At 36.3% G+C, this 17394-nt stretch overlaps 1 protein-coding gene across 2 annotated transcripts in view; it reads left to right on the forward strand.

Annotated features, from left to right (window-relative positions):
* arhgef12b (Rho guanine nucleotide exchange factor (GEF) 12b) overlaps nucleotides 1-17394 on the forward strand; it is an 85888-nt gene that overhangs the window by 44221 nt on the left and 24273 nt on the right. For both annotated transcript variants that reach the window (XM_056252899.1, XM_056252900.1), the window contains exons 4-17: nucleotides 1124-1171; nucleotides 3720-3818; nucleotides 4187-4236; nucleotides 5316-5373; nucleotides 5499-5692; nucleotides 7189-7308; nucleotides 9130-9258; nucleotides 9364-9489; nucleotides 9566-9658; nucleotides 14119-14229; nucleotides 14416-14508; nucleotides 14595-14637; nucleotides 15759-15891; nucleotides 16005-16142. In XM_056252899.1, coding sequence (XP_056108874.1) covers nucleotides 1124-1171; nucleotides 3720-3818; nucleotides 4187-4236; nucleotides 5316-5373; nucleotides 5499-5692; nucleotides 7189-7308; nucleotides 9130-9258; nucleotides 9364-9489; nucleotides 9566-9658; nucleotides 14119-14229; nucleotides 14416-14508; nucleotides 14595-14637; nucleotides 15759-15891; nucleotides 16005-16142 — 1435 coding nt within the window. The remainder of the gene's footprint in view (nucleotides 1-1123; nucleotides 1172-3719; nucleotides 3819-4186; nucleotides 4237-5315; nucleotides 5374-5498; nucleotides 5693-7188; nucleotides 7309-9129; nucleotides 9259-9363; nucleotides 9490-9565; nucleotides 9659-14118; nucleotides 14230-14415; nucleotides 14509-14594; nucleotides 14638-15758; nucleotides 15892-16004; nucleotides 16143-17394) is intronic.

The following is a 17394-nucleotide window of genomic DNA, read 5'->3' on the forward strand; positions in this document are numbered from 1 at the left end:
AAGGATCTAGCACATTGTATTCAGTTGCTAAAGGCTGCAAAGAATCGTAAATATTTAGAGAACGCAATGCTTTCAAAATGAAAATTTCAAACTCAGTCAACATTTCAAACTGGATTACCACAAACAGTTTTAGGCCAAACTGAAGGGAAAACTGTCAGTTCCGGACAACCACCCTAAGCAAAACATCGTCCTGTATAAGAAAGAAAGCTGTTCCATAGTGTTCCGTTTTTACCATAATGTTGTTTAAAGAGTAAACATAGTACGATACTGTTTTCAGTGATAAACCTACCCTTACAATAATATTTTCTGTTAATAACCCTCTGTCGATTCGACTGTCCGTGGACGGGGATACAAAAATGCGGATGTATAATCTGTAGTTTTCACAAAAGCCCTGGAGCTGTGAAAATGTGAATTTCTCAGTCCACGTAACATGGAGAATGAGTAAACATTGTTAATTTACATATACTATGACATTGTAACCATACAAAGCGGGTTAAAAATTGGTGAAGGTACACTGTATCAAAGACACCTTAAATTTTTTTTATCTACAACCAACTCAAAATGTCCTGATGGAAATATGGATTGTGTTAAGACAAAATAATTAATACACTACCCTTTAAAAGTTTGGGGCTTCTTCAGAAGCCATTCTAATATGCTAAATAAGGAACATATATTGTTAACAATGTTGAAAACAGTTGTGACTGGGGTTTTTTTCCCCTCAGGAATATTTGATGAATGAAGTTCAGCATTTATCTGAAATAATATTTTTTGGATAAACCGTCTCAAATCTGGTAAAAGTGTGACTTTTTAAAAAATCTGAAGTGATACTTGGAATAAGAAAATTTTTGATTTATTCTTGTTTTATTATTCTTGTTTATTATACAAATTTTATTTTAAAAAATGTGCTTTTTGTATTAATGTGTTTTTTTTTAACCCTTTTCCCCTTACTTGTAGTTTAAAAAATCAAATGTGATCAATTCGGCTCACAGATTTCCTCCATACAAAACTTACATATCAGTTACTTTGTCTCTTTTTAACAAGATTTTTGTTGCATAATCGTATTATTTCTCTTGCTGTTTTCTGCTGTTTGTGTGTGTGTGTGCCGCATGTTTTCTGCTGTCAGAACTGCCTGTTCAGAGTGTAGTAGCCGACGGAAGGCCAGAGTCTTGCGGTAAGAGTCAATGGGTCACTGCCGCTGCTCTGGAGTTTTGCTGTGGTTTGTGTGTGTGTGTGTGTGTGTGAGCCTCATTCTTTCCCTTTTATGCCCGCCGGCCTTTCAGACTCAACCTGCACCAATCCTTTAGCATGTCTTGGTGTCGGGCTATAAATTGGTGGAATTGGATTTACTCAAAGACCTGTTTAATTGTCAACAATCTTGGTCCTTTTGCATTATTGTGGTAACGTGCTGTGGCTTTTCCTCAAACGCCTTAGCCTTTTTGCAACAGTCTCTCTCTGTTACAAGTTGGCTGTTTTATTTATCTATTATATAGTGAGTTCATGCCTTTAGTTTTCTTTTAATCTTACTTTACAGCCATCTGTTTGATCTAAGTGAACAGAATGAATGAACAGATGCTTGAAACATTTTATTTAGCCAATTCTTTGTGGTTAGTTGACCAAGTGCACCCAGCTCAAGTTGTTCATTAAGAATTGAATTTAAAATAAGCACATCATTTTCACAGTATTTTGACAATCAACTTACCAGTACTAGTTTTCTCATATGGAGGTCTCGTCCACTAACCACGCATACAAACATTATTTTTGCGCATAAAACCTGTGCGAATGTTGTCATGCAAAAATAAGTTTACTTTTTTGTCAAAATTTAGGATACAATTGAAAAGACGCATCTAGGACAGATGTCACATCCATAAAGCAATACAATTCCAATGGCAGGTCGTCTAGTCCTGTTTTATTGAGTGTGGTTGTTACAAATTTGGAGTGCATGGGTTTATCAAGTCCAATATAATGGCTACACTCAGCCCGAGTGTTTGCGAGTGCATGCGTGTTTTTATGTTAGCAGCACAAATGTAGAAATCCGCTTTGTAGACATCACACATGAATGGCTTATGAGCTACACCAAACGCTTCATGTAAACACATTGCAGACTGATGCAGTCTGGTGAGATACTTGTTATCTGACGTGTTTTTTGGGGGGTTTTTTTACACTTCCACTCTTCACAAAAGCAACGGCCATGTAAAAACTGTTAAAAGACACCAGTCAGCTAAGGCATAAATCATTCTGTAGTTTCTGTACTATACATTTGCATTGGCAGATCTGGAATAACAATATGCTTACACACTGAAATATTCAAATTTAAACAAAAAACAAAATATAGGCTATTATCTGGGCTGAATAAATATTAATTTGTGTAGTTGGTACACAAGTGTTTTGTATGTTCACAACTCTCTTCTGCTGTATTATGATTTATTTATTTGTAAGTGCTTATAGTATATTTCATTATTATAAACTTGCATTTTTAATCTTTTTCTTAAGACGTCAGTGCTGATAGTTGAGGGATTTATTCTTTTCTGAATATGTTTGCACAAATATGATTAACTGATTGCAGGGTCTTAATTTATGATCTGTACAAAAAGTATATAATACAGTAAATAATTTTCATAGTATTGTAATGTTATGCTAGTTTGCAATCAAAATTGACCCCATTTACTTTATTAATATACCTTCCTGATCTTAATGTAAATTGCGATTTATCAGTGCACATTCTTAAGACAATTTCTTTGTAATCTTTCATCGTAATGCAATAACTTTCTCCTACTCTAACACCATTAACCCTTCTGATATACTCTATTAATTGAAAATAATGACTTTTTTCCTTGTTGAATATGTTGTTTTTCTTGGAAATACTTCTGAATACAAAAGTAAAATGGGTTGCAGACTCTGTTTCATCTTGACTTTGATATCTTAAATCTTTCCTATTTCTCCTTGAGCATATTTTCCACATTCACACATACTGTTCAAAAGTTTGGGGTCAGTACAATGTTTTTAAAAAGTCTCTTATGCTCACAAAGGCTGCATTTCTTTGTGAAACAGTAATATTGTGAAATAGTATTACAGTTTAAAAAACTTTAATAGATTTTAAAATGCAATTGTAATATGCTGATTTGGTGCTCAAGAAACATTGAACACAGTTATTCTGTTTCTTTTGGAAACCATTATACTTTTTTGGGTATTCTTTGATGAATGGAAAGAACAGGGGGGGGGGGGGGGGGGTATATATATGTTGTTTATATAACAATATAAATGTCTTGTCACTTTTGATCAAATTAATGCATAATTGCTGAATTAAAGAATTCCTTTAATAATAATGAAAAAAAGGTACTGATTCCAAACTTTTGAACAGTAGTGTGTTTGAGTTTACAAGTCATTTTCTCACATAGACTCCCTATAAAGTCACTGGCATGCCAGAAAAGAAACTGGTTTTTGTTGTTTATGTCGTTTCTAAAGCTCTTTTATGACTGAGTGCATCTGGCATGCTCAAGGCCTTTTAAGAAATCATTTTCGGTGCGTTCACCTTCAGTCTCTCAACCGTTTGGGCTGGTTTTACATACACACAACCACTATACTGTATGTGACCAGGAATAACACACTCTTCTTTATCCAGCTCCTTGAGTGCTATTTACCAAGTCCTCATCCTTTCTCCTGCACCCTCCATATCTTTCCATTTCTTTATCCCCCTATCTTTCTGTCTGTTTGTCTCTTAGGGCTTGTGCAGCGTTGTGTCATCATCCAGAAAGATGAGAATGGCTTTGGGCTGACAGTGAGCGGCGATAACCCTGTGTTTGTACAGCTTGTAAAAGAGGGTAAGAAAGACACAAACCGTGTTGTTCATTGTCCTTGTTTTGCCCTCCATAACATGCACATGCAGAGCAGTTTCACAAGTGACTTAAACACACACTTGTCTCTTTTAACTATCCAGCCTTAGATAATTATCCAGTTGTGTAACACCACAGTACGGTATAATTACAACACTGACAGTGCTAAATACATAGTTGCTTTTACCAGTAACTAGAGTAAGGCAGTGAAAATGTGTATTCAAGCTACTTGTGATCGTCCTTACACTGGACTGTGGCCGTATCATGGCACAATGATGGTTTCAGATCAAGGAACTTTGTAATATTTTTCATTCCAGCAGACCGCATGAGCTCTCTTTCTCTTCTTTTGCACGTAGATGGAGCTGCCATGCGAGCTGGTGTTCAGACAGGCGACCGGATCATAAAGGTGATGACCAATCAGGGGCTTCACTTGGATGAAGTTCAGATTTATTAATATAACTTCTTGAGATTCAGTTAAAAATGAGCGTAGTCTGTATGACCAACCCCAGAAACTGTTATTTGGGCTTGTGTCTTTAAGCCCTGAGGTTATGATGCAAAAAAGCTCTCCAGACAGGCTCACCTGATGTCGGCAAGATGCCTCAGGTGCCGTGTTCTGCCTCCTGCTGGCGGAATAAAGATAAATAGATGTGTATATTTCTCTGGTCATACTTAAGAGTTTGGAAATCTTAATATGTCATAATTATGATGTGACTGGGCTCAGTAAGTGAAGTAGTCTCTTGTGCTCTCCAAGGCTGCATTTATTTGATCAAAAATATAGTAAAAACAGTGTTATTGTAAAATACTATTACAAATTAATATAACTGTTTGAACATATTTTAAAATGTAATTTATTCATGTGATGACAAAGATGAGTTTTCAGCATTATTACTCCAGTCTTCAGTGTCACATGATCCTTCAGAAATCATTCTAATATGCTGATTTGGTTCAAGAAAGTCTTCTTATTATTATCCATGATGAAAACAGTTGTGTTTTTAAATTGTGAATCATTTTTCTGAAATCTTTCGTTACATTATAAATGACTTTACTGTCACTTTTGATCAATTTAATGCGGATTAAAAATATTATTTGTTTAAAAAAATCTAACTTTTGAACAGTTGTGTACCTTCACATCAGTTCTGTCAGAATAAAATGGTCACATTGGGCCTTTTTTTATATTTCTTCTCATTTCCACTACCCAACAAAGACAGGAAGCTTTAGTGGACCATTGGTGTATCTAAATGACGTGATGTTTGGTTTGTAATTTATGCTTTATCTGTGTGTATATATATATTTATCATGCTGTCACAGAGAACAATGGGAAATGTAGTTTGGTCGTGCAAAACTCATAAACCAGCTAAATAAAAAGCATTTTGGCACTATTTTTGTTGCTGCTGCAGAAATAGCCAAAGTAACTGGCAATATTGCATTTAATGTTGAGTATCATTATGAATTTAATCAGTTTTGTGTTTTGTTTTTTTCATGCAGGTCAATGGGACATTAGTTACACATTCAAATCATGTAGAAGTTGTAAAGCTAATAAAATGTAAGTAGCCTGTGGCTTTCACTTTAATCATTTTACTGAAGTTATTCACATTTAAAGTGAACAATACTGTGCAGTTGTTGGTTTCTCTGTACAGATAACCTATTTGTGTGTGTGTTTGTTTACAGCGGGCTCCTATGTGGCCCTAACCGTGCTGGGGAGACCGCCAGGCCTGCCGCAGATCCCCCTCTCAGACGGCGAGGTGGAGGAGGGGTCTCTCTTCTCGCTCAATTCCCCTCACTCCCCGGGGCCCATCGGTCCAGACCGCTCCTCTTCTTCCCCCAGCCCCTCGGAGCGCAAACCCACCCCTCTGCCTGTATGGGTAAGAACTCAGTCTTGTCCTCAGATCACCGAAAAACAGCCTTGATCTCCATCAGCCCTCGTTCTTTTTCCATCATAGAACTGTAAGCCTTTTACTACAGTAACTCATTGTGTGTTTGAGGCATCACAGAAGCAAAAATACAACAGCAGTCACATGCTTTCATACAGACAGTGTTTCGGACAGATAACAGAGCTGTGGCTCTACACAAAAATAATTTCTGGGTTGCTAGATTGAGTATTTCCTCATAACCGTTTAAAGGATACACTACAGTTTGAAAGTTTGGTACCAGATTGACTTTTTTTTAACAAGAACACTTTAAATTGATCAAAAGCGACCGAAAAGACTTGAAAACTTGTAATGTTGCAAAATATTTCTATTTCAACTTTGTATTCATCAAATACTGAAAAAATGTATCACTGTTTGCAAAAAAATGATAAATGGCACATCTGTTTTCAACAATTATAATTATAAGAAATGTTTCTTGAGCACCAAATCAGCATGATTTCTGTTATGTGACACTTAAATTCAGCTTTGCCGTCACATAAATAAATTACACTTTAAAATATATTAGAAAAAGTTATTTTAATAAAAAATAATATTGTAATAATATTTAACACAGTATTTTTGATCAAATAAATGCAATCTTTGTGAGCATAATATTATACTTTTAAAAACATTTAAAAATGTTAAAAAATGTAATCTGGTTACACTTTAATTTTGTGGTCCTTATTAAATACTAACTTATTAAGAAACTTTGCATCTACATGTCATATAACTCTCATTAGTGTGCATTAGTAGACTGTTAGTCGACTGTTAGGTTTGGGTTAGTAGAATAAGTTGAAGTAGTTGCAAAGTTACTTAGTTGAATGTCTGTTGGTGGACCATCAAAATAAAGTGTTAGCAGATATTAAGCACAAAGCCTATTCATACTCTAATGAGAGTTAGTTGACATTTAGTTGCAGAGTTACTTATAGTTAGTAGAATGTCTAAAGTGGACCATCAATCTAAAGTGTTACCAAAAATATTTACTTTTAAACGGTATTGTACATTGGTTATTGTGAGTGGACTATTAAAATCTACAAATTAAGCCTACACAAGATGTGTATTATTATTATTTTATTTAATCTATTATTTTGTTTCTTCAAGAAATGTATTTTATTATTATAAAAGATTGTGTTGCTGATTAAGACTACTTGCAATGCTGCTGCCACAGTTGCTTCACACGCAGTGTCAATTCTGCAACCTGTTAATATTTGCAGACCTGTGTAGCACGCATTTGGTTATGAACCATGGGAAAGTAATGTCTTAATTTGCAGAACTGAAGCTATAATTATAGACTGACTCATTTGTGGTTAGGACTGTCATTGAGCTCATACATATAAGTGTGCATTTATCAACCATGTGATGTTGTGACAGAGTCTGTCTTCAATTTCACATCCTCTCTAACAAGAGATGTGTGAATGATCAGAGCTGCTGTGATGTTTGATAAATTGCAGGCCATGACGGAGGAGTACAGCAGGAACCCTACACCTAAACTACTGAAGGAAAACCAGGACGCCAAGAAGCACATTCCTCAGCACCAGGATCAGCTCAGCAAGCCCACTGGGACTGGACAGGTACAGACTCATATACACGCTCCCTTCCTCTGATTCAGAGAAATTCTTGATTTTAAAACCTCAACAAAAAAAAAGAGATATGTAGATGTTAATATAATATTAAAAAATGATTGTGTCTGGACATTATGAATCACATTTTTGCTTCCTTTTTTTTGTTAGGAGAAATATGACAGAGACTTTTCTTCATGAGATTCACACAATCACTTTTTTTCCCTAAATGTGTAAATAAGTAACGTGACATTTTATTAATCAGTAAAACACGTGGAACAAGTAGCAGAGATTGAAATTCTCTGGTTCAGCTTCAATTGAACATTTAGTTATTGTTTTCCAGGGTAGGTGTTAATAAACTAAAACCAAAACCATAAAAAAATTTTTTTTAATAAAATAAAACATTAACTAAATTTTTTTTTAAATACCTATTTTATTTCAGCTACAACATTTCTCATTTTTGTTTAGTTTTAAGCCGGCATGAAACAGAAGTTGGTAGTCTTTTCTTCCCTATTGCGATTTATATTTGAGTGAAACAGCTTCTTAAAAAAAAAAAATATATATATATATATATATATTTTGTCCATAGGGAATTGATTGGATTATTTGATCGTTATGGTTTGCTATTGCTGTGATGTCATGTGAGTGACAGATTGTCCCGACCTCGCACCGAAAAACTTTTCAACAGAAAAGAGAAGAGATGTCGTTGCAAGAGGGAGGGGAAGTTATTTTGAAAGTTTATGAGGCCACATGAATTTAAAAATTAAATAAATAATGATGTGCACACAAAAATCATTTATAACTGCAATATTTAATGCAAAAAATGGCCAAATTTGGTTTCATGGTGACTCAAATAAACTAAAACAATAAAATATATAGACAATCATATTTTAAAAATAATAATAATGATAAAAACATCCAACAAAATTACAAAAACTTTAACTAAAATTAAATGTAATTCAAACTATTAACACAAACTAGGATATCAATATAATCATTGCATCAATGATACTAAAATAACACTGATGTAGTCTTACACCATGCCTTAACCAGACGCGATAAGATTACAATGACAATCAATTTGTCTGTCCACGCCAGATGCGACACAGCTACAAGATGCTGCAAACTCAATTACAAATCCCAGCCAATCAGAAGAGCATGAGGGCGGAGTCTCTCTGCAAGCACACTGCTGTCTCGCAGTGAAATTGAAAAGTACATAATATTAAAAAGGTTTTTCAGTAATTTTATTATCTCAAAGCAAATCATCAGTAACGGAACGCCATTGAAACCATTAAAAAATAGAATCATTATGTTCCTGTTTATCACTGTTAAGCTGCTTTGAAACAATCTGTTGTATAAAGCACTATATAAATAAAGGTGACTTGACTTTACTATAATCCCGTCTCTTGATGCATTGCTGTCACGACTGGTTAGGACAAAAACTCTGAATAACATGAAAAAGCCACTTTTTATCACGTTTTGCCACACTTGTGTCTGGTTATGACACGTTATGTGTGTGTATGATTTATGCAAGGTTGGTGAGACCAAATGAAATGCCAGTGTTTACAAACATACAGTGATTTCTTGCTCAGTTTTTTTGTTTTACTTTTTTTCTTGCGATTCTATTCTGAGATAAGTTAAACAAACTTTTACATGAACTTTTTACATGAAAACTTGGCAAAAAAAAAAAAAAACATGCCTAGCCTCTCTATAGTTACAGTCATTATTTTGTTCGATTCTATTCAGTACCATTAGTGGTGTGGAAATTACACTTCACGTTCTAACAAAACATCATGATGTTACAATCATAATGAGAGTTTGTGTATATTGTAGGATGGCTCCATATCTCCAAGGCCAGGTGAAGGAGAGCAGGAGGATGGAGGGGGAGATTTGGATCGACCCCCTTCCTGGCAGGGTGATGCTGGAACGGAGCCATTGTGGACCAACAATATCACGACCCCTGTCAGTACACCTCCCGAACACATTACTCTTCCCTTCCACATTTCTTGAATGAAGATCTGTGGTTCCTCTGTGTAATTGACATTTGCTCTCAATTGCTCCATGCAGGTCACGCCTAGTCCTGTCCCGGAGAGCCCATGCCAAAGAGAGACCCCCTGCCACAGCCCAAAGACCACACCCCGAGACAGCCTCAACTCCTGTCCTTCACCGGACGCCGAAGACACACCTGATCTTGTGAGTGACCTCTTGACCTCATGGTTTTAAATGTAGTTTCTCAGAGCTGTGCAAAAATTGTGCGTTTCTCATTTAGGATTCTCAGTCGAGTATGGGGAGCCCCTCCTCTCGCCCGGTTGCACACATTATTGGTGCTGAGGACGAAGACTTTGACACAGAGCAGGAACAGGTAGGGGTGACTGTGGCTTGGTGTTGTAGTCTGTATGTTTATTTCTGCCTCTTGTATTTTTGTGTTTTTTGTACTCGTGGGCTCTCCTCCAAACACCAGTGACCTAGGCCCCGATATACTCATGCCGTAGTTCTTGTTTCTTCTTCGTTTAGGAGTAAAAAGAAGTTTTACTCCTTACTGTTAGCGAGCAGTCTGTTGGGAGCGGTGTTTAGGTGAAATATGTAAATATATGCTGAGCACTGTCGTCTCAATTACAAATTAAACGTGCAACAAAAATGACAGCATTGACAGCGAAAATAGAAGTTAAAGGGTTAGTTCACCCAAAAATGAAAATTCTGTCAGTAATTACTCACCCTCATGTTGTTCCAACCCTGTAAGACTTTTCGTTTATCTTCGGAACACAAATTAAGATATTTTTGATTAAATCTGAGAGCTGGATCACTCCTCCATAGGCTTCTTAAGGGATCGAAACTGGCCGGCCCAAAAGTTATGTAAGACATCGTTAAAATAGTCCGAGTGACTACAGTGGCTCAATCTTAAGTTTATCAAGCGACGAGAATACTTTTTGTACGGAAAAAACAAACAAAAGTAACGTCTTTATTCAACTATTCATTTCCTTCGCTGTTGGCCTTGAGTTTTCACGTAGTGAAACTGCGCAAAGCTTCTGTGTTGCACGTTACACGCAGGCTCACTATTGGCCGACGCTGGTCATGTGTGTGATGCGTGTGACGTACAACCTAGAAGCTTTGCGCAATATCACTACGTGAACTCACTCGAGGCCCACAGCGAAGGAAATGAATAGTTGAATAAAGTCGTTATTTTTGTTTGTTTTCTGCGTACAAAAAGTATTCTCGTCGCTTGATAAACTTAAGATTGAGCCACTGTAGTCACTCGGACTATTTTAACGAATGTCTTTCATAACTTTTGGGCCGGCCAGTTTCGATCCCTTAAGAAGCCTATGGAGGAGTGATCCAGCTCTCAGATTTAATCAAAAAATATCTTACTTCGTGTTCCGAAGATGAACGAAAAGTCTTACGGGGTTGGAACAACATGAGGGTGAGTAATTACTAGGGATGGGAATTAAAAACCGGTTCCACTCGAGAACCGGTTCTAAGTTTTACGATCCATCGATATTGTATGCCCTCGACGTTAACGAGTCCTCTTATCGATGCTCCTGCTCTGAGTCAGCCATAGTATGTAGGCTACAGAGTCAGACCGTGAACTCACAACTGTCCCTTTTGTCCTTTATCAAGCACCATAGCACGGCGTCCAAAGCTAATTTTTGTACCGCCAAAGTCTTATTTGATCGGTGAGTAATGTAGATGAACTGCTGCGCTTGTGACAGGGCGCATGTTTAACTGAACGAGCAGAGAGAGAGAGAGAGCCCCGGTCGCGCGCGCGCACTCTTCGGAGCAAGGCAGCTTCACCGTCTCAAAACTAAGCGCTGTCTTGCTCTCTCTCCCTCGCACATATTAATCAAAATAAACGACATGATGGTAAGGTCGGGAGACTAAAGTTTCATGTGGAGCATTCGGAGATTTGTTTTTCCTGAATTAAGCTACCGCTGGGTGTGAATTATGCTAAAATACGTTGCCTTATCTTCTCTGAAAAGCGTTCCGCACATTCAGCTGACATAAACCACACTTTAAATAAACGAAAAAAACTATCCAGTGATGAAATGTTTTCTGTGATGACACATCTTGTGGGATGTCCAACCGCCGGCACACGTCCGATAATGACACGTCCATTCGCAAACTAATGACTCATTTGAACCGATTCGTTTTAATGAATGGTTAAAACAACTGAGCTTTTCAACACTGAACTCACGGTACGTTTAATCGGTGTATAACTAATCGGTAACACTTTACAATATGGTTCCATTTATTACATAAATTACATAAAAAGTACAGTTTGCTTACTCAAGTGTAAGCTTTAAAACAAATAAAACCACTTGTTTTTTCCCCCCGAAAAAGCATGACTACTTTTTTCCACACAGTGCTATCAGGAATCGATAAGAGAATCGTTAAAGAATCGGATCGATAAGCAGAATCAATAGTGGCATTGATATTGATAAAATCTTATCAATTCCCATCCCTAGTAATTACTGACATAATTTTCATTTTTGGGTGAACTAACCCTTTAAGAAAGCATCTGATCATAGCAACGTGGATCTGTTTGCACCAGCTCTGCAATTAGGCACTCCAGTCAAGTCACATCATGTTTATTTATATAGCACTTTATGCTTTCCCTGCCAGCGTTAAAAAAAAGAAAGAAAAGTTGCCAGCCAGCGCCAGACTTTTTGATTATTTTGACAAAACTTTCATGGCCCCCAGAATATTTTGTTGTATGAATATTTGAACATGCAATATATCAAGAACAGAGCCTCTTCTTTTAAATAAAAAAAAACAAAAAAATGTATCATAGCTTCATGCATTATTTTTTATCAACACTTGAATGTGGGTAGGTTTCAATAAAAAGCAACATTTTGAACAAAAAGCTGAGAAAGACTGCATCTGAATCAGATTCAGCAGGATGATTAAAACATAGACCGAGTAGATTGAGTCTATCAACACCCCCAAAGCTTTACAGTCCTATACCTCTTCCTGGGTCGACATTTCATTCAGTAATTTATGCAGTTTTGATTTATAGGGTGTTGAATGTTTGATGATTGTGTCAGCTTACGTATGACTTACGTAGCTTTTATCGCTTGTTTCTGTTTCTTTTTCGCTTGTTTTTGCATCTGGATATTCTGTACTCTTTCAGAAGATAAGCAATAGCGTCCCCTACCATACAGTATAAGTGAAAACATTGATTGCCAGAAAATTCCGTCAATGGCGGGGAAAGAGTTAAACATGAAAAAAGTTCATTTAGATATTCAACTTCAATTTCTACTATAAAGAAGCTCTCCAATATGCTCATGCTTTTACTCGCATCTGACCTCGATGGACTGATTAGAAGGAATGAAATGAAAAAGGAAGAGCCACAGAGCATATCTACTTATTATCTATAGACCAATTGTAGTATGAATGTTTTTACCAGCTGCAGTGAACTTTTCCGTAGTTTGCTTTGGCAAGCTGTTTCGAACTTTCGAAACAAACTCCGAAATAACCGAAATAAACATTTTGTTCTATATTATGTCACGCCAGTTCGTTCTTCAATTTAGCTTGAAGTATATCGGGGCCCCTACATAGCATTTTTAGGCATCATAAGTGAACTTCTGATATGAAGGCTGTTCTATAAGCATTACTCGGTATGTTTATTCCATACTCTCATGGCAATAGTGTACTAATGCATGAATCACTGCTAATAAGTCACTGAAGCCTTGCTCTGTCCAAATCCGATTTTTGTGCTCATCTGATTGGAATCCGATCATATTCAGAAAGTCTGAAAGGCAAAAAAATCACATCAAATTACAATACAATTTTAACAAATCCATTTGAAGCTAAGTTCATATGTGGTTTGAAATCCTGTTCTACACACCTTTTTTCAATTTTGAGACAGACGGAGGCAGCAGCATTGAACAAACCCACACACATATTTGTCCAGCGCTGCGGCTACACATTTTCAGGTTTTAAGACAACAACTGTATTGTAAAACCCTTAATTTTCTGTTGTTGTTTTTTTTTGCCATAGACATACCAACGCACCATTGTCATAAAAACCCAGTGCAGATATTCCGGAAAACAAAAGATTGCCACTAGATCCATCATCGGATCTAAACAGTTGTGATACACTGTGTGGACTGTAAATCATTTAGGTCCGACTCCAATCAAATAAACAAATAATTGAGTTTGGACTGATAGTGTGAACATAGCCTTTGCTTTCTGTTGGTCAATGCGTCGAATCCGTGTTACCAACTTGAACCTGTTGCGAAATCTGCACTGGGAAATCTTTCGACCTCACGCAAAATTCCCAATCACGTCCATTTCTATTTTGTTTGGAAAATTTTACTTTACTTAAAAACAGGTAGCTTTAAAAAAAAAAAAAGGTCATATTTCAGGTTGGTCTACCCAATGCACACGTGCAGTCCTAAGCGCTAGTCTCGGGACACTACCAGTTTCTATGAGAACCGAAGCCCCATTCATAGTAATATGAGTTAACATTTTTGGGATATATAGGCTATAGTCTTTGATTTCACACTTCTACTTCACTCCCATTAGAAGTTGATGCACCCCCCATCCCCCCCCCACCCCACACACACACACACACACTTTTCAGGCAACGCTGTTTATGAGACTTCCTTTCAGGATAGATGTTACCTTAGAAGATAACAGACTATGTAGACAGTTTATAATTAGGAGACTCACTAGATTTGATTAATTCATTCATGGAAAATAGCAAAAACTTTTACACCGTTACATTCACAATACCACATTTAAGTTTGCCATTGAATCATAAAGTTTAATAATATAAGAATTTGTGCTTGTCTTGTACTGTAAATAACTCTCTCTCTGTCTCTAGATGAATGGCCAGTGTAGCTGTTTTCAGAGCATAGACCTCCTGAAATCTCGGCCTGCTCACCTGGCAGCTTTTATCCATCATGTGGTCTCTCAGTTTGACCCTGCGCCTCTGGTGAGATCGATCACCCCTCTTACCCGCAAACCCTCTCACACAAACCTGGAATTTCCAGGCATCTAACAGAATGTTTATAAAGGACTTTCCATGTTCCATTAATCTCTCTTGCATGCTTATAGTTTGGTCTCAGATCAGATGAGTCACATCACTAAAGCACCTCTCATCTCCCTTCTCACTTCGCAGCTGTGCTACCTCTATGCTGAACTTTACAAACAGACCAGCTCCAAAGAGACACGACGAATCCTCATGGATACCTTCTTCGTAGACAAAACAGCTGTGAGGGACCTTACCACAGGCTCAGATTCTTTAGCTTGTCATAGATGATGTGATCTCTGACTAAGCTGTATTTTGTTTTTAAACAGAGCTTGAAAGTAACAGTACCTGAATCCATCATCACTGACCTGGGTTAGTTCAAACCTCTAATAAACTCTAAATACATTGTTTAATCACTTTTTTGTGCATTCATGGAAATATTAGTTATGAAATGATAGGCAAAAATGTTGTGCAAACCAACCCCGACCTTCAACTTAAAATCTCATTGTTTCATAGAAATGTTTTAGGACCAACAAAAAAAGTTGATCCAGTAATATTTCCTACTTGGATAAATCATAAAAAACATGGGGTTTGTCTGATTGCTAATTGGGGAATTGCTACTTCAGATGTTATGTTGATATCTGTAATTATAATCTAGGATGTTACCAATAAATTCCTCTCTCATAGGGATGAACTGATGTTCTGCTTGATACTGATAAGTCAATGATTATTTTCCTGTTATGACTGAAAACCTATAAATGACCAATATTATAACGGTAACACATTACAATAGTTAACTTTTAGTAACTTTAGTAACATAAACTCTGAATGAACTGCACTTCTACAGTATTTATTAATCTTAGTTAATGTTAATTTCAACATTTACTAATAATAAAATCAAAAGTTGTATTTGTTAACATTAGTTGATGCACTATGAACTAACATGAACAAACAATGAACAGCTGGATTTTTTAACTAACATTAACAAAGATTAATAAATACTGTAACAAATGTATTGTTCACTGTTAGTTAATACATTAACTAATTTTAACAAGTGAGACCTTATTGTAAAGTGTTACCATTAGATTGCATATCTTTTAACAAAAATGTAACAAAAATAAAGCTGCAAGTGAATTTATATCTCTGCAATATCTTTCTGCATAGGTTAGTGCTAGATATTGAAAGTTATTTAAATCTGAAAATAGAAAGAAGGCATTAAATCCAGTATGTTCAATATGTATCTGCACCATATTATTTATCAACTGATATCTGTTGAGTTTGTTTGTTTGTTTGATTGTTTTTTTCATCATTGTCGGCCGATATTGGATATTTATTGACTGGTATAGGATGTTTTTTTTTGATAAATAAAAAAATCGTCAGATTAACAAAAAATACGCCGCATTACCAAAATGATGCTGATATATTGTGTCTCTTTATTTTTTTTAAAAGTCACCCATCTCATTTGAATTATTTGTGCGTTTGCGTGAATATAGAGCGGACTGCACACTCAATTAATGCAGAACGGAAGAGGCCGGAGCCCATCTCAGAGGATGTCCACCGACAGTACGTGCAGCAGCTGCAGGACACACTTCTACCTGACATTCAGAAGAACCTAGAAGACTTCAGGTAAAATGCACTCATCTAATCCACACACTCTACGACTGCAATGTATCAGCACAAGTGTCAGTGGAAACCTTCTCCTCCAGTATGTTCTCTCATGTATTAATTGTATGTTTCAGGCAAAAGCGCAGTATGGGTCTGACGCTGGCTGAAGCGGAACTAGCCCGCCTGGATACAGAGAGAATGAGAGACCGCGTGGCTCCAGAAAAAGAACGATCCTGTGCAGAGCACATCATCTCTAAGATAGAGGATGTACTGTAAGTGCACATATCTGTTCTGACATATGTATGTGAATATACTTGTCCTTTTTTTAATTTATTGTCTCTGTGAGGTTGGTGGTCACACACACTACAGATCACTATCATTTACATACCCCTTTTCTCATAAGTTTACATAGCCCTTGCAGAATCTTTAAGATGCTTAGCGTTATTAAAAAAGTTTTTGTTTTTGTACTGCTCAGAAGAAGCTACCTAAAGTATATTGTACTGTCAAATAACTTTATCAGTCAGTACTATTAAAAAAAAGAAAAAAAAAAGATCTCTCCTATTTAAAAAATATATTTATTTCTCATATTTCAGCTGGAGGCATCTTGGGTGCTGCTCTTTCATAATTTAATATCCTTTTGCACTGATAGACAATTAATTGTTACCATAACTATGACTAAATCTTCCACTACTCTCACTTAGGGTGTCCCACAGGGCTCTATTCTTGGTCCTCTTCTTTTCAATATTTACATGTTACCCCATGGTCATATAATCTGCTGTCATAGTCTCAGATACCAATTTTATGCTGATGACCTACAACAAATTTGCTTATTCTGCCACAGCTCTTCCTCTTCATTATTTATATATATATATATATATATATATATATATATATATATATAAAGTAAGCTCGGAATAGACTTCCCCTTTTTTTTCTTTAAATGTAAAAGCCATGTGGGTACCTTGTAGATAGCTTTTTACAGGAAAAAGAGCTATTGTTGTTCCTCTTATTGTTAATGGCTTCAAGCAGTTCATGAGTAGTTAAAAAAAATTAAATGTGAGAAATTCAAAGTTCAATGTGAGACCAAATATTCACTATAGGGTTTAAATCTGGACTTTTTGACCAGGCCAAAACATGAGCCTGATGGACTTGTTCTCAAGCCACTTCTTGGTGGCTAAACAATTTGGGCCTGGAGCATTGTCTTGTTGGAAAATAACATCTAATCATTCTTCTTTACATATCAACTTTTCAATTGTTTGTGGGAAGCATTTATTATTAAACTTCTCGCCAGATATTCAAAGTCATTTCTCTGGAGCGTGTTACAATGTGATTCATCAATGAATCCACACAGCTCTGCTAAACCACTCTGAATCTAACTTCTAATATTCTGCCAAAAATGTTAGAAAAATGGGCTTGGCCTATTCAATATGTAAACTTAGCAGAAATTAATTCTAGTATTATGCTGGTTTTTGGCATGGTTTACAAAATCATCACAACTGGGTTGACATTTTAAGCATGTTCCTG

Source organism: Rhinichthys klamathensis, unplaced genomic scaffold (genome assembly GCF_029890125.1).
Source record: "Rhinichthys klamathensis goyatoka isolate OS25496 unplaced genomic scaffold, OSU_Roscu_1.1 h1tg000099l_1, whole genome shotgun sequence".
Lineage (NCBI taxonomy): Eukaryota > Metazoa > Chordata > Actinopteri > Cypriniformes > Leuciscidae > Rhinichthys > Rhinichthys klamathensis.